Source organism: Rhinolophus hipposideros, assembly GCF_964194185.1.
Source record: "Rhinolophus hipposideros genome assembly, chromosome: 8".
NCBI lineage: Eukaryota > Metazoa > Chordata > Mammalia > Chiroptera > Rhinolophidae > Rhinolophus > Rhinolophus hipposideros.
The window spans coordinates 32,967,175-32,993,160 of record NC_138054.1 but is presented as its reverse complement, the minus strand read 5'-3'; the positions used below and the strand labels follow the sequence as shown (position 1 = coordinate 32,993,160).

Here is a 25,986-nt window from a genome sequence, read left to right as displayed (position 1 = left end):
AACCTAACATATATATATATATGCCCATGGAGTTCTCCATCTGGTTGGAGAGAAAAGAGGCATCTACAACCTAAGCTTCATTAGCATATGCTCTAAATGCTAAGAATTGTGCCAAATTCTCTTAGTGGAACAACACTAACAAAAATAATAAAGATGAATTCCAATTCTCCCTTAGTTTTAAGTCTGGAAACTACTCAGTTTAAATGTATATATATTTCATTTTTTAAGACGACCAAAAACGTCTGTAGATAAGGTCCTGATTTTTGTACCATCATTGCAAATTCAAAAGACATCCCCCCCAAAAAAAAACCACAAGGCTTACCTGCACAATAATAGTAAATGCAAAAAAAAAAAAAGTACAGGCTTATTGCTTAAGTAATTTAAAATACTTGATGTACTTGTATAAGCTAAATAAACAAAAAATTCCCATTCTACATCCCTTTCCTTTCTATTCATTTCTTTTAACATAATTGAAATAATTCAAATATCAGCAGAACTTAGGCAAATCATTCTTTGATCAGGCAAAAGAAGGAGCCATTATGAAAATTTCTGAACAAGTTTATATGTTGATCTCTTTTTTAATGATGTTTTCCATATAAAGGCGCTTCTCAGTCAGGCATCAGCTAGATGCCTGGAAACACTTAAAATAAGTAAATGCTTGGAAGCATCAGACAGTTTTTCTAGACTTCTTGAAATAACAATTACAATCCACTGAAATCATAAAATCACTGAGCTTAAATGACCTCAGAGTTCCTTTAATCCAATACCCTGAATGCTTTTTTAGTGCTTATATTGGCAGACAACTCACTACTTCATGACCAGTTTAAACTTCTAACAAATTTATTTTATAATGAGCCAAAAGCTTTCCCACATAACAGCATTTTGTATATTTGCCATCCATTATTATGCACACTGCAACCAGCAATCCCGCTTCTTGGGTATATATCCAAAGGAGTTCAAATTAGGATGCAAGGAGATAATCCACTCCCATGTGCATTGCAGCATGATTCACAAATGCCAAGATGTGGAAGTAACCTAATGTTCATCGATGGATGAACGGACATAGAAAATGTGGTGCATACATATACAATAGAATATCATTTGGCCTTAAAAAAGAAGGAAATCCTGTGAATGCTTTTCAATGGGAAGGTTAATCCTCAGTCACCAACTGCCTTTCTTTTTTGTTTACCCAGGTAGCATGATATAACGCGAAGACCTCTCGACAGAAAGGAGGAAATCTACGTGGGTTTGTTTTTACTTTCCGAATGACCTTTCTGCTTTAGTTTCTTCTCGTAAAGTGAGAAAGATAATGTAGGGGGTTTCCTAAGGCATTCTCCAATTCAACCCCATCCTCTATATTAAATAATTATACCCACACTGTAATTTAACCATATTTACTGTAGGTTCAGGGCATTAAATGGACAGAAAGAAAAACAGTGTGCTAGAGGTGAGGAAAAGGTATTTAAAAAGAAAAAAACTAAACGGGTTTGAAGAATGGGATCAAGAAATTCAAAATAAGAAATACAAAAGATTACACGTCAATCCTAGGTACAAATGACCATTCTATGTCAAATGTGGTGAAAAAGAAATCCAAAAGATGGAGGAAATACTTTACCTGATGTTTAGTAGCTTCAGTGCATTTAGCAGCACTCCCCTTTTTACATCATAGTCTATTTTCTGATCAGTTCCAAAGCTTGGAGCTCGATTGATCTAAAATTTACAAAGAAAACAATGAGAGTGGTCAAATGTTGGTAGGCCAATAAATATTCAATACATATTTGTTAATCTGATGTGGAATCCCCAACCAGTAGAAGGACTCTATGATAAATCTCAGAGTTTTCCATGGTAGACGGCCCAGTTACCACTGCCACAGCTGCCTTCCCCACCACCCTAAGTGAAGGCACTGCATGGGAACTGACTTATCCCCGCTCCCTTCCCCCTGCTGCCTGGACTCAGGGTCTTCACTCAGCATGTCTGCGCTCTCCCTCCTCTCCACTCTGTCCAACCCATTACCCCAGGCACTCTAAGTTTCAAGTTTTGAGAAGTAAAAGTGATTCATCCTGTATGATAATAATAATAATAATAATAATGTAACAAAAATTAATATGCATGTGACCAGTATAGTAATAATTATATGCATGCATCGTATGTATTTAGCATATAGAAACTATCAGTGTCCTGTTTTCACTGCTTCAGATCTTCTGGATAATCTCATCCATTGCTACCTAAACCATAAACTATGTTGCTTTCTACCTGGATCAAACAAGAAATCATCAGCTTCCATTTCCAGAGGCATTGACTATATTACTCAGAAGATACCGTTAAGGGTAGCTGCAAACTAACCTCTATGAGCTTTTCTAACTGAATAAGGACTCATGGGAATAAATGAGCCATTTGTGGTTGTTCTACTTCCCTGACATCATTGCCAGGATTTCATTATGATGAAAAATAAGAGTAACTCTTTGTACCTGAAATCCATTAGACAATATACCACCACTTCAAGAGCTGGAGTTTTGCTTTTGTCTTTGTTATTCTTGAGCTTTGTTGTTGTTATGAAAATATAAGTGGAATAGGAGGTGTTTAAGAAAATTACTTACTCAAGTCAGTTGGTTAGAATACTGCTGAGTTCAAAAATGCAGCTTAGCTTCATGACCACCAACTAACCCCACAGGCTATCTCAAAAAACACGTATGCTACTCGTCATAGAAGAGGGTCATCATACAAATCCATCACCACATGACACAAGATAATTGATGGCATACATTTTACAACTGACAGCTGAACGGAAATGCCACATTATACTTAAATCATCCAGGAATATAAATGACTCTCATTAGAAATGTGGTACAGGATCACTGCAGAAAAATTAGTAAATAGAAGCTAAACAAACAACATAAACATCACCTGTAATCTGACTACCTCGTGTATTGTTAACCATTTGAGAAATGGCATTCTAGATATTCGCTATGCACACATATTTATAATATTCATTTTACCTTCCAAATACACGTCCATAGTAATTATTCTATTCTAAAACCCAAGTTTTTCTCTTAACAATACATCACGAAAATCTTCCATGCCATCACTTTTATCGATGCATGAAGTCTTTTTATGCTATGCCAAATTGTATTTTTTATGGAGATATGCCATACGGTATTATTCATTTTCTGATTTCTGATTTAGAAAATGAACATATTCCTGCCTGTGTGATGTGGTCTCAAAAGGAAGGCAGTAGCTTGGTAATTGTAAGAACATCGAGGTACGTTTGAGAAAGGGAGTTCATTAACCTGCTACTTCAAAGCTCGAAGTATTTCCTCTTACAAGTGCAGAGAGAGGATACAGTAATGTATTTCATATATTAAAAAAGAGTTTCAGCCATTCCATACTGACTCAAATCTCTGGAATTTGTAATACAATCAATGATAGTTCTGCTATTACATGTAACAGGATTATAAAATAAACCAGACATTTAAGAACTGATGATTAAGTGCTTCACTGAAATGTTCCTATCTGTATAAAATTCCTTAGGTGTTCCATTCCAAGATTGCAGTCTGGAACTCTGCCAGGCATATCCCTCCTCCAGGATGGTAATAAGGTCTTTGTACAAAACAACCTCAGACCCTTCTCTCTTACCTATTTCAGAATCTTCCCCCTACTATCATATAAAAGAAATTGGTCTATGACAAAATATACCCACACAATTAAACTAGTAAGTGAAAAGGAAGAAAAGCTTTTTTCGGTTAACATTTTGGATTTTTTTTACATTTTATGAGAAGGATAAAGAAAAAAAAGCAAAAGAAGAACCACAAATGGATGACACAATAACAAAAAGCTGTTAAGCTCTGAAAATTAGGCCAAAAATCTGCTCTGTAATGTCGGCTTTAGTTCTCGTTTCCTATCCCAACCTAAAACAGGCAAAACCCAGAAGACATTACAGTCTTAAAGCTCAACAGCTTGTAAACACATGCAAAAATGAAAATTACTGGAAAGCAAATTAAATTAATATACTACTTATTAGTCATCCAAACCATAGTTGTATTACCAAAACAAACACAATCATTTCATGCACATATCAAAGTATCCATAACAGAATCTGTGCTCTTAAATTAGTGCTATTCCCTCTGCCCAGTAACTTTCCCCCACCCCACCCCATCTCTCCCAGCCTCTAGCCTCTACTCCACCTTCTACAGCCTTAAATATCCTGCTCAGGTGTTCCTTGTTCTGCAAAGATTTTTTTTTTAACTCCAAATACACACATGTAAATAGAGAGATTAATCACTCTATTGTTTGTGCTGGTTCCCTGGTTGCTACTTATAGTTACTACTATAATATTATCATAAAATACATATACAAGTCCCCACAAGACCAGGACAAGTATTCTGTCTCATTCTTCTTGTATCTCTACCACCTGGCACAATGACTTATTGAAATTAATACAGGATACTTAAAGTATTAGCAGTAAATTCATACTCCACCAAATTTCCACATTTTTCCCTAAAAAAAATATTTTCTATGCCTGAAAATGTCTGCAATTTGCGATTACAAACTATTGCTGGCAATTATTCCAGTGAACTAAATTATCACAATCTCAGAAGCACCTTCTATCTTATTCCACTTGATGGCGCCAAAAGGTTTTTAACAACATTAGAACCACAATAATGCAGCTGGAAGAAAAAGAAGCATGATGTAAATAAAGATTCTTTTAACTGTTTTAATATAACAAATGGTCATTATCCACAGCTTTTGGTTATTGTGGAGTTGTTTTTTTGTGTTTTTTTTTAATGGTTCTGGTTGATCCTGTAATTATGAAAGAATGAATAAAAAATAAAAATATGTTAATGCAAACGATGCTATTTAGTAATTGGTTATTGTGGATTTTTTAAAATGGTTCTTATTGATCTAAAAATGATGGAGACAATAAAATATGAAGAAATATTAATGCAAACAATGGCATTTTGAGCCTTTAAAAAGAAAGAATTCAACCATTCAATCAATTCTTATTTACCAAACTAAGGCAAAGCTCCTGTTAGGCAAATGCTTTTTTAAAACAGGTAATTAAGTATCTATAAAGTCATTATTCCCTGTTATCCTCTCAGTTCCATCTTCATGCATGTGCCTTCACTTTTTCCCCATCCCATCAAGAATAAAAAACGTGTGGTAGGGGTAGGGGAAGAAAATACAGCTAAGAACAGGAAAGGATGACTGCAGACAAAATAGTCAACCTAAAGAAGAAAATGGCAGGCATTAGTAAGGTGAAGGGCCCATAGTGCAGAGTCAAGTGCTTTCCTATCCATGGAATGGAGGAAGCAAAAGATAAGTAAAATTCCTCACATTTATTTTATTTCTAGTACCCGAGTAGAAGCAAAATTTGAACACCTGACAGAACTGTATTTGATTGGAAATATAATACACAATATTGCTCATAGTAGATTGAAAAATCACACAAAACCATTGGCCCTCAAATTGGAAAAGTGTTCTTTCCTAAAAAATGTATTTTGAATGTTTTGATCTCACCTATTACTCATTCAATTTGCTTTTGCAAGCCTTGATATGACAGCTATAACAGCCAACTTCTAAATCATTAAGAAAACATTGAGGCAACCTAAAATGAAAGGTAGGTGTTGATTTTGCTTTCTATGCAATATGTTCCTTAAAATGTAATTAAGCTAGTAAACACTAAATGTTTACGTATGTGCTATATTCCTGATAAAGTTTCCTGAGCACAATATTTCATAGCCCTGTATTCTACGGCCACAGGTCAGGGAGCATCGAGGGAATTGCTGAATGAGGCACTACTGGGGCACATGACTTTCAAGGTTTCTTCTGGGTATAATATAAACATAAATGTGACTAGGAAGAAAGGTATAGAAATCTTGAACAGAGATCATTTTTACTTTTTTTATATGAATCCATATTTTCCCTATGTTAAGTGACCTTTAATAAATAAAAGTAAAATAATGCTAACTCTGCCTATATCAGGGATGGGCAGGAAACCCAAAGGCACACAGCTGACAGGCTGGACAGGAGGGGGGAGCCCCAAGCATATAACAGGGCCATAGGAAGTCATGCTCGCTGGGGTGTTAGGGATTGAATACTGATTAATGAACCATTGGAGCCTCTCTCCCTTGGAGGGTTTGAAGGGGAGACACACTGAAGATGGGGAGGCTATGGTCCTGACACCCAGGTACCCACAGAGAGAGAAAAGACAACCTCCAGAAGCCATGAAGTGGTAGAAGCCGTGAGGCTGAGAAAATAGGTAGATAACAAATTAGTAAAAACAGGTCTACACATATATTCAAAATCCCCGATCTAGAAATTCAATACCAATTTGGGAAAAGTAATATCAAACACACTCTACTCAGGCTTCCTTCTGCTCAGTTAATGAAACAACTATGCCAAGTTTACATTTAAAAAGCATTTGTTTAAATACAGAAGACCAGTGATAATTTCTCTTTCTTCTTAAAGAAATGTCTTACCTCGAGAAGCCATGGTTTTAGTTTTCTGTCCAACAAAATATCGAACCCCAGTACTTCGAAGCACACACTTTCACTTCCTGGGGGTTGACCAGGTCTGCACATTCGATATGCATGCAGGACATGAGGCTCTGCTACAATCAGAGTCTTAACAACCAGCTCCTACAAGTAGAGTGATTAAAAAAATTTTTTTAAAAGGTGAAAATGCCTGATTTCTTTGTTATTTCATTTACATCTGTGGAAATAAAGTTTAGACTTACATTGTGGCCAAGTTTCTGCCCAGCTCTCACTTCATTTCATCCAACTCTTCCCCTGCCCACCTTGCTTCAGCCATGCTTACCTTCTCTGGGCCCTTCTTCTTGGAACACTCTTCCCCTGACATGCCTATGTCTGGCTCCCTGATATTCAGAGGGGGCCTTCTCTGACTCTAGAGTCAAATGCAGTCACCCACCCATCATACGTTACTGCATCGCTAGACAGCATAGAACCGGCTGATCTATTTTTCTTCCAGCAGGGTCCTTGTCTGTCTCATTTACAACCCCATTCCCAGGGGCCAACAACTGCCTGACAGTTGCTCAAAAACATCTGTGAACAAATAAGTAAGTCAAAATTGATAAATGTGGCTTGTATTTATTAAATAAATAAAGGTAGGATCATACACTAGTTTTCTCAGAAGCCATACAGAACGGTTTAGGAGTGGCATGCAAGAAAATCCCAATGAGAATTTCACATTTATAGAACCTCCACTTAGACAAAGGCTGAAAGGGCTAGGAGAGTTGAGTTTCTTTGTGCAGTGATGATTTTGTAATTCGTAAGGTTTATTTGAGAGGAAAGTACAATCAACTAAAGAACTAGCTACCATCATTTTCTGTGGGGACACATAATACTAGTAGGGTGAATTACTACTAATGCTAATAAAGCAAAAAGTTATTTTACTGAGTTTGAGAACAAGCTATGGATTGTTGGAAAGCTGTCTCACTGGTTTTTGCTTAGAATATATTGTTTTTTTAACTGCCTTTGTAGAGCCAGAGGCAACATAGCACGGCAGTTAAGAACCTGGCTCTACAATCAGACTTCCTGGGTTTATTCCTGGCTTTGCTACTTGCAGGAATTGCAACCACAGTTATGTTGCTTAAACTTTGTGAGTCTCATTTTTCCCAAATGTAGACTAGCAATAAGCGATAATACCTGCTGCAAAAGACTGGTGTGAAAACAAAATGTAACTCCATGAAACACTCTTAGTATAGCACCTAGAACAAAGTAAACCTTCAATAAGTGTTAGCAACTTGACTGTTATTGTTATAGTCATTCTGTCATTCCTCTAGATGTCCATTTCATATATCAGGTCAGAAATAAACTTTCACTACCTGGTGAGAGCAATATTTATTATACAGAGAAAAATATGGAAGACAGAAATTAACCTCACTGTTACCCAGAATCCCAAACCAGATGCCATTTGGAAAAAAGTGTAAGAGATGCCATGAGAGGTTGTTCTCAGAAAACTGTATTCAAAATAACAAATTAATGGTAAGACCAAAGTATATAAAGATGAAAGGAAAAAAGCCATTTCATATAAATCTTTGGAGATATTACTTAAACCTCTGGAGAGTACGAAAAAAAGTTAAGACCTTGGCTAGTAAATGTCTGTGTGAAGTAAGACATCCAGGAGGGAAAAAAGTGAATATGAATTAATAGTCCCTGATTACCAACCTGTGTTTCTTTTCCTACATAAAAGAAACCCACTTTTAGCAATGTAAAGGCAAGATTGCATGCATATGTAAAAATCAAGAGTGATATAACCAAACACGTATCAAAATCCACTACTGCTTTTGAGAATTTCCAACATAGTGACATTACTTTGAAATATGAATTGTAGATTTGTACCTAAAGTATATATTAAAGCATTCAGGAAGGACGACTTTATGAATGACTACAATCGTTTTAATCTCCATGGTTTGCTTTTCTCTTGATTCTTGACTAGTACAAATATATACATCTCTGTGCTTCATAGAAGGTATGGAATGTTAGTTTTCAGATATAGACAGCTACTTTTTAGAGAAATTCCCCTCCCTCTCCAAAAAAATGAGGTCATCGAAAAAAATCTTAAGTTAAATTCATGAAATTTGTAAACTATGATATTAAGATAAAAATTTACTACATGATTGCCTTCTCCACCTCCTCCTGTCATTCTCTTTTCATAATATATTATTCCATTGATTCACCTTAATCAGGTATCTTTATAAAGAATAGAGGGTGCCAAAAACTATATACCCATTTTAAGAAAGGAAAAAACTATTAAAATTGTAATACTCAATATATACCAATAACAAAAGATGAATACAAGTCATGTTTGACTTCTGCATTTACAAGAGGTGCTCAGAGCGGTTACCATCAGTGTCCAGACACTTCTGATTACGGCGAACTACTGCTTGAGCAACACTGACCAAAGTGTCCACTTGTATATATTTTTTGGCACCCCTGGTATATGCAATTCTTAATAAACACAAATTAGTAAATACATTAATACAGATTTGACAAGATAATTATAAGAAATGTACTTTGAAAAGTTAATTTACTGTTAACTAAGTAAACAATTATTTTATAGATTATTTATTTATAGATTAATTACTAATTATAGATTAATTACTAATTCTAGATTGTTTATTTATAGATTATTAATATACATTCTAACTAATATAGGCAAGAATGATGCTACAGTTAGCCATTTATAGCAGAGAGCATGGAATTGTCAGAGTTTAATAGGCTCACATTGTCCATGTTTAGAATCACATCTGAAAATAATACTTTAGGCTCCAACAGAAAAGGTAATTTCCACGCCCTCTTAGTAGTATTAGTCTTACTTCTATATCTTCTCCTAATTCAATTACATGGGGAAAGTACCACGTAAAACCAATGTATATAAAGCTAATGATGATCATTTTTTCTGATTAATTAATTCTCTCTATATATTCTTCACCACGGCAGCCCAACAGCTTCCCCCTTTTCACAAAGACTTCCCTGATGAACCAAACCCATATGGAAGTGAAAAATTTAGCCAAGAAAAAAGAATATCAGAGGGTATATAAAACTTCATTGGTCTCAATGAGCTAAATGACCCATTCATTAAATCATCCAGGTAATATCATCTATGAGCTTCCATCAATAAGCTACAGTCTAAAAATAATAAATTTCCCCACTCTGATGCTTCTGACCCACAATGATAATAAATCTGTCATTATTAGAACACTTTTTTGGAATTTCCACAAAATTGGGCTTGCTAAAATAAATATAAATATAAATAAACACAGAATTATTGTAATCAAATTCTTGTTTGGATGTATTTCAATCTCTCAGGAAGATGCAATAGAAAGTTAAGTTGGTGGACATCTAACCAAATCCAGATGACAAATATTTTTTTTTAATGGAGCTCGTACATTTTTAAAAATGTTGAATGTGTTGCCAATATTTATAAATCAGGAGATTTATGGCTTCTGTTGACAAGTTAGAAGAATGAACCACACTGTGGCAACAACAGGCCAGTGCTAAGTGGTGTCTATGCCCTTCTGACCTCTTACGCTCTTCAAATTACCACAGCCCCAGCACACCCTACTTGCTCCTATCCAGACCAGTTCACTCTTGCCTGACACTCGTTCTAGAAACTTTGGATTTACATTATGTGATATCAAAATTAAGGCATAAAAAACAAATCAACCAACAAAACAATCAACAAAAGGAAAATGTAATGATGCCGATTTTTGTGATTTTTTTCATGAGAACCAAATTCAACCGACTACGATCTTTCATGACCATTTTCCATGATAGAGTCATTAAATTATATATTATTCGTCCCCCAAGGAAATCCAAATCAAATTACATAGCCCTAATCATATAAAGTACTTTCAACATACGCACTTTCCTTTTTGATATATCTGCTTGGATTAATAAAGGGTCTGTTTCACCAAAGTTATCTCCTCATATCTGCCTCCTTTATTCTCTTTACCTTCACCATTTGGAGTTTCATCCATAGTTGCCATGGCTTTAAATATCAATTGCACACCAACATACGTTTTTAACTGCCTGCTTGATCTTTCCACCTGAGATAGCATTCCAGGTTCAGCATAGCTCAAGTAGAACTCATCATCATCACCTCATGGACTTTTACATGTTCAGGTGTCACTGCCTCCAGGAAGTCCTCCTCCTATCGGTTCCCACCCAAAGCTATTAGGTGTGGTCTTCTCCTACATCCCCACAGAATTCAATGAATGCCTCTGTTGTTGTACTTCCTACATTGCATTTCATAAACAAGTTTATGTGAGGGTTTTTCCTACCAAACTCTTTAGTTTTTTGAGGACTGGAGCTGTGTCTTAAAAATCTTCAAATTATAAGCCAGAGATAGGTTTATATTAAGGGTTAACAGTGTTTACTGAATGAATGAACAATTAAGTAAACAGAATTATTTTCCTTCATCTGCAAAACTAAGCTCCACATCTTCTTCTCAAAATAAATTCCTCCCTATTGTGTTTCAAAAATGCCAAAGCTATTCTCCCTGTAAATCCTCCTTAAACCTGCAGAGGAATCTCTGAACACTTTCCCCTCATTCTGGACATTCAGTTAATTCCAATGTTTACCTCATTTTCACCTTTTTTGTGGTTGAATTCAGGCCGTCCTTTCCACTTACATCACTCCCAAGTGCCCTGCTCTACTTATTTTTTGGTCTTCATTATAACCCATCCTATGCTCTTTTTCAGATTTACCTTTTAAATTCATAATCTTGGGCCTTATTACTCACCTACCTTAAAAAGTGGAAGGAATGAATACTAACTGCACGCCAAGGTAAGCCTTGATTTTCAGACCTAAAATTTGGCCTCCACATATCTTTCCAATCATAAGTACCCATGAATTTCCCACAAATACCATATGTGCCAACCTGGACCACTGCTCTCATACCTGCACACCTTTACTCATGCTCTTGTTTCCACCTAGAATTCCCTCTTTCCCATCCATAGAAGTGAAAACACTAATCTATCCAGGTCCACCACAAATTCCACTTCCTTTATGAAAACACTCTATCTGTTCAATCTAATGTAATCTGCTTTTAATTTAAAATGCTTCATGATCCTTTAAAGTAATATAAGGAAAGACTATAATTGTGGAATGATATAATCTTACTGAAATGTCACTCCAAAACTTAGCAACGTCATGCTGATTTGCTTGTAGGAATTCTGTAAACCATTTGATGGAACGTTTGCTGCCTTTGTTTTCAGTTTCATCCCTTTCAAAATGTTCATTGTGCTTGTTCACAGAGTAGTTTGTCAGGTGCATGTATAGCTGGGTCTGCAACAAATAAGAACCAAAGTTGTTATCACCTATGAGACTCTAGAATCATGAGGTTTCTTAGAGAAAAAAAAAAAGCATGCAAAAATGAAAGACGATTTTAAAGTTTAAAATACACTGATTGACAATCTCATGATTACTTAGATACTTTTCAAATGAATTGGGATGGCACATTTCCCTTAAAAAGATTGTGAATGTAGTTACCTAAAGAATTCCTTTATAAATTATTCAAAATGCAATATCTATCATAAAAAGTATTAAAGTAAAAAGAATATAGAGAGTAATGAAATGAAAATGTGAAACTACATATTGCTAAGTAAGAAAAATGCTCTTTTGTTTTTGTCCATTTGTTTGTTTGTAATGTTTTTGGTCACTTACAGTTTTTACTCAAATTTGTTTGGGGAAAGGAATTTTCGAAGACAGCATTCTCTGTATTTTCAAAGAAGAATAAAAACATGAAAGCTCAAGTAAGTAGCATAAGCCAAGAGGCAAGGACTACCAAACAGCCTCTGCCCTCCTATGCTGACCAGGAGGCCACTTTAACACGTTAACAAAACAGAGTGAACTCAGTCAGCAAACAGAAGCAACCACACCATACTGTCCAGAGTCTGAATGATTAACATTACATTTAAAGTACTCCAAATTGGGACTTTTATGTCTTAGTCTCTTTATAGCCTTATATTTGTTGATACTGTTCTCCTCAAACTTGAAAATGAATCCCAAATTTAAAACTTCCCATAATTGTCAATGAATACACATTGAATAGCTCCTTAGCAATCTAGCATAAACATTCATCAAGTCTGTAAATCCTACCCTCCTGATCCTACATCCGGGGATTATTTTAGACAGCAGTGCTGCATCACCATGAATACACTTGTATCCTTCATGCACACGATGAATACATTGGTTTGTTAATAAGCAAGTATATTCACATACTTTATTTTCACTTCAGTTACTTAGGTCTACAGTCTTAAAATCTTTAAATATGAGGAACTCCTCATTTGAGATATATGTCGTTTGCTAATCCATGTGCCCACCCTAATTAAGAATTTACTTTTCCATTAATTAAGCCATGTTTAAGGAGCCATCACTCTCTCCTATCGGCAGGAACTTGTTCTGGGCACTGTGGATACAAAGGTGAGCGAGACAGACACACGAAACTCAGAAAAATTAAATTAAGTGATATTTCAAAGAAAGAGCATAAACCTTATGCTTGTCTAATTTTAAACACTTCATTAAAAAATAATCAAAATATAACATTTCTTAGTTTCCAAAATAAAAATCACTTTTTTAACTTAAAGAAGGTTGGAAAGTAATTTTTTGAGGATTTCTGCATTTGGCAAGAATTTCCTAAAATAAATAATAATAGCAGTAATGAAAACTCTAGCTATCCTAGCCCCTGTATTCCCTATCACACGCATTTTTCCTAAAATGTTATCTTTAAAGTAGGACTGAAACTTCCAGTTTCACATCTACCTTCACAGAAATCTCCTTCTAAACAGTCCATTGCCAGGTGGACATTTGCCTTAGGAGAAGTGACAGCGGCTATGAACCAAATAGCAACCTGCAAGGGATGAAAAGGATCAACTATTCTCCACCCTATTTTTAACTATATAGGCTAAATATAATGAATTGGGATATACTAAACTTTTCAAGGATTGGCGACTGCAACACTGGTAGCAATAAATAAACGTTTATTATATTTCAATGTCTAAAATACTCTCTTATGATCCCCTTACACATAGTTTATCAGTAATTATCTCTTATAAAAATACACAGCTCATTACAAAATACATGCTCACTATTTAAAAACTTGGAAAGAGAAAGAAGGGAAAAAAATATGCAGCAGTCAGCCATCCAAAAACAACCAATGAGAGCATTTTGGTTTATTTTTTCCAGACGTTTTTCTTAAACTTACCTTTTTACATAAGTGATCTCACTTTAGATAAAATTTTGTATTTCACTTTTTTTATTTTTTCATATCGTGAGCTAGGAATTTGATCATGAAATTGTAGAGTTGGTGAGGAACACTTACGTTTATATAGGAGAACATTGCTTTTCATACATGTAGAAACCAAAGCCAGAACATTACATGATTCAAGAGCACTAGGCAAAGTGAAAACTAGAAGCCATATTTCCTGTCTCCCAATCTTTCTTTATGATTTCCTAAGCAAATCACATACATATAACTTAAGATATTGGAATAAATCACTTTATCATCTAAATGAGACTCCAAGTCTTAACCTTTCCTATATCTTCTCTCACTCTTTCTTCTCAAAACATGACTATCTGCTTATATGTATATAATCTATTCTTATCCACTCCAATGATTTCAGTATAATCTATGCACTGACAAATTCCAAATTAGGTCTGTTGCTCAGCTCTCTCATCTGAACTTCAGGCCGATACTACATATCCAAATGCTTATAGCATAGATCCCTGTGGAGGTCATACAGGCATATCAAACCAAACACTTCAGCTTTCTGCAGAACTTTTAATAGCCCCTGTATTCCCTATCACACTGAAAATATCCCATCCACACAACTGCCTATGCCAATATTTTTGAGTTTTATCCTTAGTTGCTCTCTCCTTTCCCCTCATTCTACAAATCCAAACTGTCAGTATATTATATCAACATTATCTAGGTTATCATCAATATATCTTAAATCTGTGTTCTTATTCCTAGTCCAGCCCTACTACTATTCCTTCAGATTCACTCATCTTTCCTCTCACATGTGGTTTACACTCGAATACAGCCTCTTGTCTCCCCCACTCCAGGCTCTCCCAGGCATCTTCACTCCCATCTCACATTCCCCACACTGTAAACCAGGTGACCTTCTGAAGATGCAAAGCTCATTCCTTCTTTCCCTTCTATAAAATCTTTCCGTGCTTCCCTTCTTCTTAGGTTAAATTCCAAAATCCTACACATGGTCTACAAGCCCTAAAAGATCTAGCCTCCAGGACTCTCCCTCCTCATACGGGAATACCCATCTCTTCTCAGTCTGTGTTGTAGCCATACTGAATGTGTCTGCTTTGTCTAGACCAGGGGTGTCCAAACTTTTTTCAATGTTTTTCACCAAGGGCCATATTCGGTAAAATACACAAACAGCCGCGCCACTCACTCGAGGTGAAGTACATATTGCCTCACCTAGTTTATTTAAGTAAACTAAATATAGTTTTGGAATTTGCTGCGGGGCAATAAAAAATGGATCGCGGGCCCCAGTTGGCCCACGGGCCGCAGTTTGGACACCCCTGATCTAGACATTTCACACTCTCTTTTACCTCTGGGCTATTCTTCTGCCCGGAGTTGCGTCCCACCCCACCCGACCCCCAACCTGGCTAACCCCTCATTATTCAGATTTCACTGTACAAACTCCCTCTCTAACCTTCATCTGCAACTGGGTTAGATGTCCTGTTGTGCACTGCCACAGCCCCCTCACTTTCTTTGACCATTACACTTACTATCAGGAATTTTAATTGCTAGTTTTATTTTCTGCCTGCCCACTAGACTGTTGCTTTTGTGAGATCAAGCACCGTATCTGTCTTGGTTACTGTTTTTTTCCAAAACCAGCATAATGTCTAGAACGCACTAGAGTTCACACATTACTTGGTGACTAGATATATGACACCTTATGACCTTGAAAGGGATGATTCTTTCCTTTATCTTCCTTTCCTGCAAAAACTTTGACAGTTCCCTTATTCTTCCTTTGCGAGGTTTACAACACTTTTCAGTTCATTGAACGTAGCAAAATTTATGGCATGTCATTATTTAATTTTGAAAATGTGACTGCTCTTAACATTGTTAATTATGTGCATAACCCTGGAGAACAATAACCAGGCCTTTGACAAAATGGAAACAATACTGTAACAATTGTAATTTTTGCTAGTAGATCCAAAAACAGGACTAAAACTTTTAAGTTTACTTAATAATAAATTAATAAATACAGATAATAAATTACAGTTTCTTTCACAAATTATACAGTCTATGACTTTCATGATAAATTATGATAATTAGTTGTCCTTCATCAACTCTAAATTACAGTTATGACTTTCATCAATATGTTATGGCTACACAAAGGAAAACTTAATGGAAAAATATCTACAAACAGCTCCACTTAACAGACTTAAAAAAATCACACTGAAACAGCCCATTTATGGCTCTACTTTCCATTTTGTCAATTTAAATTTACAATCTTCTTTTTTATTTCAACAAAAGTAAATAACTCTCTTTTCTGATAAGTCTTGCTTTCTCTGTTTCATATACTTCCTCCCACATTCTACATGTTTAAGTCGTACCCTTATATAAAGCCTATTCAAATACCACCTCTTCTGTGAGGATCTGAGCACAAACTATCCCAATTCTCAACTCCGTTAACACTTTATCTGTACTTCCCAATGGCTTATCACATTTTTGCTTATATTTCTATAGAAATCATTTCTACCCAAGGCCACTGCATACATATATTTGCTTTGAATCCATTTCAGTACAAAGCTACTGCATATGCACGTCATTTCTATGCAAGGCCACCACATACATATGTGTGCTTTGAAATCCATTCTTGTGCTCACAGCACCCAAAGGTGGTACCTTTCCCTAAATAGCTTTCCTGCAGCAGAAACATTTTTTTTGTAATTTTCACAAAGCTGTCTATAAATTAGAAGTAGTCTTCTTTGTGTATACAATTCTTCTAGATTATAAAAACCTGAGAAAACGGACTCTCACTTATATAATTTAAATACGCAATGGTTGCTTTTAAAAGTACATACTGAACAAATGAATAAAATCACAGATTCTGCCTGGTGTCACTTACCAAATTGGACTCATTTGGTGGAATGTACTTCTCTGTTCCCATTCGCACAAGTCCATCATGGTAGAGAAATATCTTCAGTGGATCACACGATGTTACCAGAATATAAATTCGTAAATCAAACTTGTAACCTTCCATTAGGAAAGGCTTGTCGATGTATTCTTGAACAATCAAATGATCCTGAGATGGAAGTTTGTCACCATTTCTTATCAAAGAAATCCTAAGTTTAAAGAAAAAAATTAAAAGAATAATTTGATATGGAGTCATAATGTTTACAAAGTTATAGTTACTACTCAAGAGGCAAATGATGGTGTAAGCAACACCAAAGTCTCTCCCTCAGCAAAAGCCATGAATAGCCAAAAAAGAAAAGAAAAAATTGTCAGAATCAATTATTTTGGAATACAGGAAACTAACCAAAAGCTTCCAGGGATCAGGTAATAAAGAAAAAATAAATAAAAGCTGAATCGGTGTAGAAGAGCGCTGTGGTATTTTACCTTACTCTGGTCCCATCTCGAAAACCCCAGGTCAGCAATGGCCTTGAACAACAGCCCATGTTGTCAGTATAGGGGCTGGTTCTAGAGGGAGCAGGACAGACCTTATTCTTATAATGGTCATTGTGTTTTTTATTTTAACCTGTCCAGTAGCTCACTGGAGGACGTCAAAGGACATGCTTTTAACCTGCCCAACTAGGAATTCTCCCAGTGCTAAGGCAGATACTTGGGAAGGCAATTGTGGAAAACACACATATAAAGATAAATGTATTAGTCCCTGCTGCCTAAGGAAACAAATAACAGTTGGAGAAAAACAACAGACTAACTAAAAAGAATGGGAAGCAACACTGAGGAATGAGAATCTTTGAGGAACAGAGCTTTGAAAATCTGACATATTTCTAGGAATCTAGAAGGTTATGAGCATGCCCAGGGCTAGGTGCATGCTCAGGAGAGACCTGAAAAGGCCCTAAGGTCTTACCTCTGGCACAAGCAGGAAGTGGAGGCTAAGGCAGAGTAGTAAACTACCTAATTGAGTGCTGAAGGAATGTTCCAACACACACACACGCACACACACACACACACACTATCTGCAAGGATTGAGCAACTTATTTTTTTGGTTCCAAGTGTTTAAGAAAATCTCTGTCCAATTACTAGCTGACCACTAACCTAACAGAATAGGAATTTCAGTGGCCATACACAACAAAGAATACAGACTTTACAAAATTATTTCAGAAAGTGCACTAAACAAATAAACAACAACTACCCCAAGCCTCAATAATAACAACAAAACAACACCTGTATCGGCAGGAGAAGCTGATTTCCAGAGTTTCTACATTATAATATTTAAAATGTCCAATTTTCAACAAAAAATTATGAGTTGTACAAAGCAAAACAAAAGTATGGCCCATACACAGGAAAGTTATCAAGTAATAGAGACTGGTCCTGAGGAAACCCAGACATAAGGCTTACCAGAGACTCAACTATTTAATTTTTTCAAAGAGCTAAAGGAAATCACGTACAAAGAATTGAATGAAACCATGAGAATGCTATCTCACCAATAGAGAATATCAACAGAAATGGAAATTACTTTTTTAAAAAGAGAGGAGGGAAGAAGAACTCATACAGAACTTCTGAAGTTAAAAAGTACAACTGAAACAGAAAATTCATTAGAGGGGCTAAACAGAAGATTTAAGAAGGCAGAAAAATAATTAGAAAACTTGGAAGACAGGTGAATTGAGATTAACTAGTCTGAGGAACAGGAAGAAAAAATAATGAAGAAAAATTATCAAAGTTTAAGAGTCCTGTGAAATACCACAAAGAATACCAACACACACATAATGGGAGTCCCAAATGGAAAGGAATGGGAGAAATGGGCAGAAAGAATATTTGAAGAATTAATGGCTGAAAACTTTCAATTTGATGAAAAATATTAACCTACATATCCAAGAATCTCAATGAACCCCAAGTAGGATAAATCAGAGATCCACACTAAAACATATAATCAAACTATCAAAAGCCAAGACAAAGAAAGAAACTTGAAAGTGAAAGACTGAAGTTACTCATCATGCCCAAGGAATCCTCAATAAGATAAACAGCTGACTTCTCATCAGAAACAATGGAGGCCAGAAGACAGTGAAATGACATCGTCAAAGAACTGACAGAAAAAGAGGAAGAAAAAAAAAACACAAAACCTGTTAACCAAGAATTCTATATCTGGCAAAACTATTCAAAAATAAAGGAGAAATGAAGACATGCCCAAATACACAAAAACTAAAGGCGTCTGTTGCTAGTATACCTGGCCTATGAGAAATCCTAAAGAGACTCCTTCATGCTGTAACAAACTGACATTAGACAGCAATAAAATCCACACTAAGAATTATAGAACACACATAAAGGTGAATACATGGGTAAATAAAAAAGTTACTATTAGTGTAGTTTAGGTTTGTAGCTCATTATTCCTATATTATTTAAAAAACAATTGCATAAAACAATAATAATAAATCTATGTTAACAGGCACACAATATATACAGATGTAATTTGTGACAATAAAGGGGGGGGCATAGCTATAAGGGGAGCAAAGTTTTTCTGTTTTGTTTTGTTTACTACTGGAACTCAACTGATTTTAATCCAAACAATACTGGTATAAACTGAGATGTTAACTGTAATCTCTGAACATCCATTAAAAAAAAACTGACTCAAGAATGTATAGTAAAAAAATGACAAGGAAATTGAATTGATAAACTAGAAAATTATTCAATACTCAAGAGGGAAGAAATGTAGGAATTGAGGAAGAAAAACTGTATGACATAGAAAACAAATAGCAAAATGGCAGAAGTAAATCTTTCCTTACCAATAATTACATTAGTTCAAATGGAATACGTCCCCTATTAAAAGACAAGTTTTGGCAAATGTATTCCAAAAAAAAAAATGGTCCAATTACAGGGTGTCTACAAAAGATTCACTTTAAATTATAAGACTGAAATATGTTGAAAATGAATAAATGGAAAAGATATCTCACGCAAACAGTAACCCAAAAGAGAACTGGAGTGATCATACTGGGATCTGACAAAACAGACTTCAAGACAAAAAATTATTATTGAAGACAAAGTAGAAGAGTATACAATTACTTTAAAAAGTCAATGCATCAAGAAGATATAATAATTATAAAAATATATGTACCTAGCAACAGAGCTCCAAAATATATGAATCAAAAACTGACAGAATTCAAAGAAGAAATGGAGAGTTCAATAATAGTAGTTGATAGTAATAGTAGTAGTCTTCAATATCCCACTTTCCATAATGGATAAGACAACCAAACATAAGATCAGCAAAGAAATGATATACTGCATAGATGAGAGGTACCCTTTACCTGTCTACTACTGCTTTATATGAGATAAACCCTGGTACAGTATGCTTTTACAGCTATTGTTAATACTGTTGTCAAATCATGGTAATACTTATAATGTTTTAATGTTAAATGTAAATATATATATAGACATACATATATATTTCAACAATATTTTTAACATTAAAATGAGAAAAATGTGAACTTCAATTATTCCTCCCAAAAAAATTACCTTTGCTACTAACATACAGCAAACTAACTTTACATTAAACAATTTAAATTCCCACTAATACTACAACTTTATTTTTAAAATTACTAAACCATAGTTTAAAATAATGTCTGATTAAATTATTAAATTGTGATTAAAAGTTAGAGAAATTTGGAATAGTAATTTACCTGGAAGCTACATTTCCAAATATTTTCCCCCCACAGCATTTAAAACAAAAGATTAAAATGACTCGTGTTTTTATTAAACGCAGCCTCAGCCACATTTTCTTTTAAAAAGTACATTACAGAAAATTAACATAAAAAAGCAAAAGGAAACAGGAATATAACTTATATAATTTATTGTCAGCTAGCATGTCTAGTTCTTGATACTTTAGCTTAATTTGTTCTACTTATTTTCAATCCAATTACCATGGCTACATAAAGAAAAAAGCTTATTTGTAAAGCAGAAATACACATTTTGCTTTAAGATTTAACGAAAAGAGTAATTTCCTTTCTATTCTTTTCTTCAGTTTAGCTCTATTGTATCAACTGAATTTTACTTTCCACGCTTATTCTAAAATTATTATAAAGGCACATCTTATGTTTAAAAAAATTAAAAAACATCTTTATTTTGTTGTCTCCTATTAAAGTCTTACAACCTGTTGATTTAATTTTTAAACTCAATTACTGAAGCCTGTGTGACAGGGTAAAAGAACTCATTAAATATTTTGTTCCAAAAAACTGCAATAATTAGAAACCTATTTTTTTTTTCTATTAGTACTCAACTATGAGTGAATGTTCACAATTTATTCTTTTCCCCTCAAATTCTTTTTATATATTCTGGGTGAAAAATACCTACCCATGACCCATTGCACCATTAGCTGGTTTTACTATAAAAGTTTTCTGCTTCCTTTTTTTCTTCAATTCTTTCATGTAGTTCTGGAATTGTGTATATTCAGCAGGGAAAATCCATGTGCGAGGAACAAAGGTATAATCCAGAGGCCGGGACTTGATCATTCTGTAAATTAGAGATAATATGAAAAGTAATTTCTACTCAAACTTCCGTAAATTTTCTTTATCTGTGCTACTGACATTTATTATAATAATTTAAATCCCTCTATTTCTTCATTTATTCATTCAGCAAATGTCTATTAAACATCTACTATGTGCTAAGCACTTAACCTAGGGATACATTAGTGAAAAAAAAGACACAATTATCTGTCCTATGTATTAACTTACATATTACATTAGTAGATCAAACATTTATTGAGTAAATACTATGTGCTAAGCACCGAGCATACTGAGATAAATTAATATGGTCTCTACCCTAAGGAATTGATAGGTGCAATAAAGGCTTCTAAGGCAAGAAAACGTGTGCAAGGAGTCTTTAACTCTGCCTCAGGGATGGGGGTGGGCAGTAGGAAACCGTTCACAGCCAGGTGTCATTCATATTGCTTCTTTAAAGATGGATTTGAGTCCCCTGGTCAACCACAGGAAGTTTTTGATGGCCTTTTATGCCAGTGTTTTTTGGAGTTTAACTACTTTTCTGAGAACATTATGTGAAGCCTTGAGTCAGTAGAGGTTTTGTTTATATGAACTGTATATGCCTGTACATGTAATTTTATGACTACAATGAATGTCCTACTATTTATATTTGCTACAAATCATGCTTCATACATACATACATAACTTACAGATAATAGTAGGCATAAAATGTTTACTTTTGATGAATCCCAAATGTTAACCATTTCCTATATAATGATTTCCAACAAAAATGAATTCAAAGAAACATTTAAAAATATTATCTATTAAAGAAAATCTGTTTCAAAAAAACGTCTTTTTAAATAAATGTATGAAAATCTTTTATAGTTGAGCAGCTATTGTTCCCAAATGAAATTAGAAAAAACTAAAATAGAATCATAGTATGTAGTATACACAGAGGTAGGGCCTAAATTCTAAGACTAGAGTATGGAATACATAAGCAACTTGGCCTCCACAACTGGAGGTTCATATGGTTATCGTATTTCAAGTGCTCTTGAATCCTTTAAGGAAGTTATAATTCCATTATGAAAAGGGAAATAATTACCAAATCCATCTTTCAAATCCAGATTAAGTCAACAAGCTAAATAATCTCAGTACAAAATAGGGTAACATTGACTAGTTTGAAACACTCACTCACACACACACACACACACACACACACACACACACATCTAAAGGAAACATAGTAACAATGCTAATGTCTTTGTTTCTGTTTCCAACAACATTTTTAACAATGTTGTTAAAAATATACCGAAGGTATATTTTTATATCCCCAGTATATGGAATAATATACCGAGGGTGCCAAAAATATGTGTACAAGTGGACACTTTGGTCAACTGCTCAAGCAATAGTTCACCATAATCAGAAGTGTCTGAACGCTGATGGTAACCACTTTGAGCACTCTTGTAATTGCAGAAGTCAAACGTGACTTGTATTCATCTTTTGTTATCGGTATATATTGAGTATTACAATTTTAATACAGTTTTCCTTTCTTAAAACGTGTATACATGTTTTTGGTACCCTCTGTATTTTAAAACTGACCATGTAGTATTTATGAATAACATCCTTTTACATACATATTTGGGGGAAAATTAAGCACACATATATTCAAGAGAAATACTTTATTTCATGTAATACTTTATTTCATCTAGCACAAATCATTTAATGTAAAAATGTAAACCTTCAAAAGAGAAATGTGGTCTTGCTTAGGAATTTAGGAATCTGGGATAATTTCTGCTCATTGCTCTATCATCGATTTACTAAATTATATTAGACATACGATTTAGTTAACTCTATTGTTATGTTACTAGGTCAACTGTTTTTCTATTAGGAGATTATTTTGTCCACAAGGAGAATTCCAAGGGTTCTACAGAATGAGAAATTGCATATTTGCCACAGCCTTTTGACTCTCCCATCCAGAGTCAAGAGACTTCTGTAGAGACTTCTGTTCTCTACAAAGCAGCCAGAATGATCCTTTCAAAATGCAAATCTGGTCATATTACCAACTTCATCTCCCTTTCGTCTCCTATGGCATTTAGAACAAAGACCTTATTCCTAAAAATCACCCTTCAGCTAATCTCTCCCCCATTCCCCACCAGTATCTCTGTGCTCCAGCTACACTTATCTTTATTTCAATACCTTGACTGTTCATGCTTTCTCCTACCACAGGACCTCAGCCCATGCTATTCTTCCTGCCCAGAAGGCTGTAAATTACCATCGTCACCAGGAAACTCCTACTCATCATCTGTATTTCAGCTTCCATTCACTTCCTCAGGGTAACTCTCTAATGCCTCCCTAAGTTAGACTTCACTACGGATTGATTTAACACCATGTGCCTCTCTTTTATAACACTTATCACCCAGTTGCAAACCAAAGTTGTAAAAGCCATGAATCTGCTTTTGATCACCTCATGTGCCCAAAGCTTAGCACAGTGCCTGGCACATAATAGATATTTAATAAATATGTGTTAAGTGAAAATAAATGCCTTAAATGAAACACGTGTCTAAAATTTTACAGAGGTAATTCTGTCTCCTCCGAAATCCAGTCTCCCTGTAATCTTTATGTTAGTTGATCGTAACACCTACACAATATCCTACTCCTAGCCAGAAACCTAGGAGTCATCTTGGAGACTTCTCTCCTCCTTCTCTTTAATTCTCACATCATAGCAGTTTTGAAGTCCTATCAATTCTATCTTCTTCGTATTTTTCAGATTTATATTCTCTTCCCCATTCCCACTCTATCTCTCCTTTGGTTTTTTTAGATGCTCACTATTTCTCACCGGATGTTGGCATTCATCTCCTCCAGGGCTTTCTCCCTCTAGTCCAACTTTCATCGAATCTATTATCTACACTGCCACCAAGATCATCTAAAACATATTATTTCTCTGCTTAAACCCATTAAATAACTCACTTATTTCAGGATAAACAAAAATGTTTCTTAAGTAGTTAAAGAAATTAAAGACTCAATGATTAAATAAAACATAATATCATGTCATGCATAGCCTAGCCTTTGTATTATCAATGGTATCATCTCCAGTTAAGCCTCCCAACATGCTATGCAACCACAGGAACTGCCTAAAATTCCCCAAACATATCATATTAGTTTAAGTCTCCATATATTTCTCCCACTGTTGTCTTTGCCTTCCATCTCCTTGCCTTCTTCTCAAAGGTGAAGTCCTATACATTTTTCAGTAACCATCTTATACTTAATTTCTCCAGAAAGCCTTCCCTGTCCTCCCAAAACTAATATCTCCCACCATCTTTGTCACCACCATACACTGACTCTACTCTAACGTGGCACAACCAACTGTATTGTATGTATCAGTCTTTCTCCCGTACTCAAATGTGAGTTCTAGGCAGGAAATAGGCTTCATTTATGCTGTTTACTTCAATGTTAACAGTCTCTAGGCTATAAAACAGACATGCATAAAATATCTGTTGAGTAAATAGATGTACAAACTTTCACATGGATACATACGAATATTTCGTTAATCACACATACAAGTTTACCGACCTTTCTCTGTGGAAGAGATTTCTTTTTAAAATTTTTCTCAATTTATCACTTAACTTTCTTAAACAAAAATATCTAATCAACAGAAACATAAACTGCATAAAAATTCTACAGCTCATTTGGTATAACACTTAAGTAACCGTGAACAGTTTTTCCCATGAAAGTAGGTTGTTACACTAAATAGTAGTCTCAGAGATAAATATACCTGCATGTGTATCCCCGGGTGAGCACATATATATGTGTCTATGTGTATGTGTGTGCACTCAGGCATCTACTACAGTCCCTGGGACACATTATATGCTCAATAACCAGTGTATGAATACATACATGCACACACGGCATGTAATACAACAGAGTAGTTCTTATAAACTTTAACTGAAAATAAGTAAGTAGATACTGAATAAAAAGTAAAAAGAACCCTGAGTTCTGGAAACCAAGATTCTGCTCCAGCTCTGCTATTAACATTTATTTGACTTTGTGCAAGATATTCATTCCTCTGATTCTCAGTTACCTCTTCTGCAGAGTAGAGAAATAGAACCTGAGAACTTTTAAGACCCTGCTAGCTCTAAAATTCTATCTCTTCCATCAAAACATCATCTCAAAGCAATGTAGCCTTGTGAAAGTTAGCACTGTAATACTTAAAACGTAAATTTCGAACAAGTCTTCTCGATTACAAGAAAATGAAGATTACTTGGTCATATTTCTTGCTAAGAAATCCTTCCTACAGATCTCCCCCATTCCTGGAAAATGGTTGATCCTCTGGAAAATAAAAAGGTAAACATTAATATTCTCATTGACTTACTGAATATATTCATTTATACTAGAATACAGTTACATCCATTAAAACATGAGTTTTCATGTTTTAATAAACACAATTATTCATGTAAAATATTTAAATTAAATCACCTACAATGAATTAAAGAGTCTATGGAAATCAGAGAATAAAATTGCAAAATTTTCAAGAAATAAGAAAAAGGTGTTTATATAGATATTAAAGTTACAATTTTCTGTGTTGAATAAGTGATAATTTAATGTCAAAATTACTTTTGGTATTCTAAATTTACTATATTCATACAGATATGCATTGTAGAAAAACTGGTGAAAATGGACTCATTTGTTCCCTACAGTAAATTTTGTATTACGTTTTATACTAACAGATGGAGAACTATACAAAATGTCAATTGTCTAAAATTCTGTGCATTTGACTTTTTAGTTAGCTGTCTATTTTTAATGTTTGTATTACATCCTAAAAATAAAAGAATGAAGCCAGATTCCAC

General features: G+C 34.7%; 1 protein-coding gene across 2 annotated transcripts in view; it reads right to left on the bottom strand.

The window, feature by feature from the left end:
- The window catches only part of TTLL7 (tubulin tyrosine ligase like 7), a 123,324-nt gene that overhangs the window by 49,772 nt on the left and 47,566 nt on the right, over positions 1-25,986 (bottom strand). For both annotated transcript variants that reach the window (XM_081056559.1, XM_081056560.1), the window contains 6 exons: positions 25,401-25,468; positions 21,018-21,176; positions 16,618-16,834; positions 11,643-11,807; positions 6,477-6,635; positions 1,616-1,710 (listed from right to left, as the gene is read on the bottom strand). In XM_081056559.1, the coding sequence (XP_080912685.1) occupies positions 1,616-1,710; positions 6,477-6,635; positions 11,643-11,807; positions 16,618-16,834; positions 21,018-21,176; positions 25,401-25,468 (863 nt within the window). The remainder of the gene's footprint in view (positions 1-1,615; positions 1,711-6,476; positions 6,636-11,642; positions 11,808-16,617; positions 16,835-21,017; positions 21,177-25,400; positions 25,469-25,986) is intronic.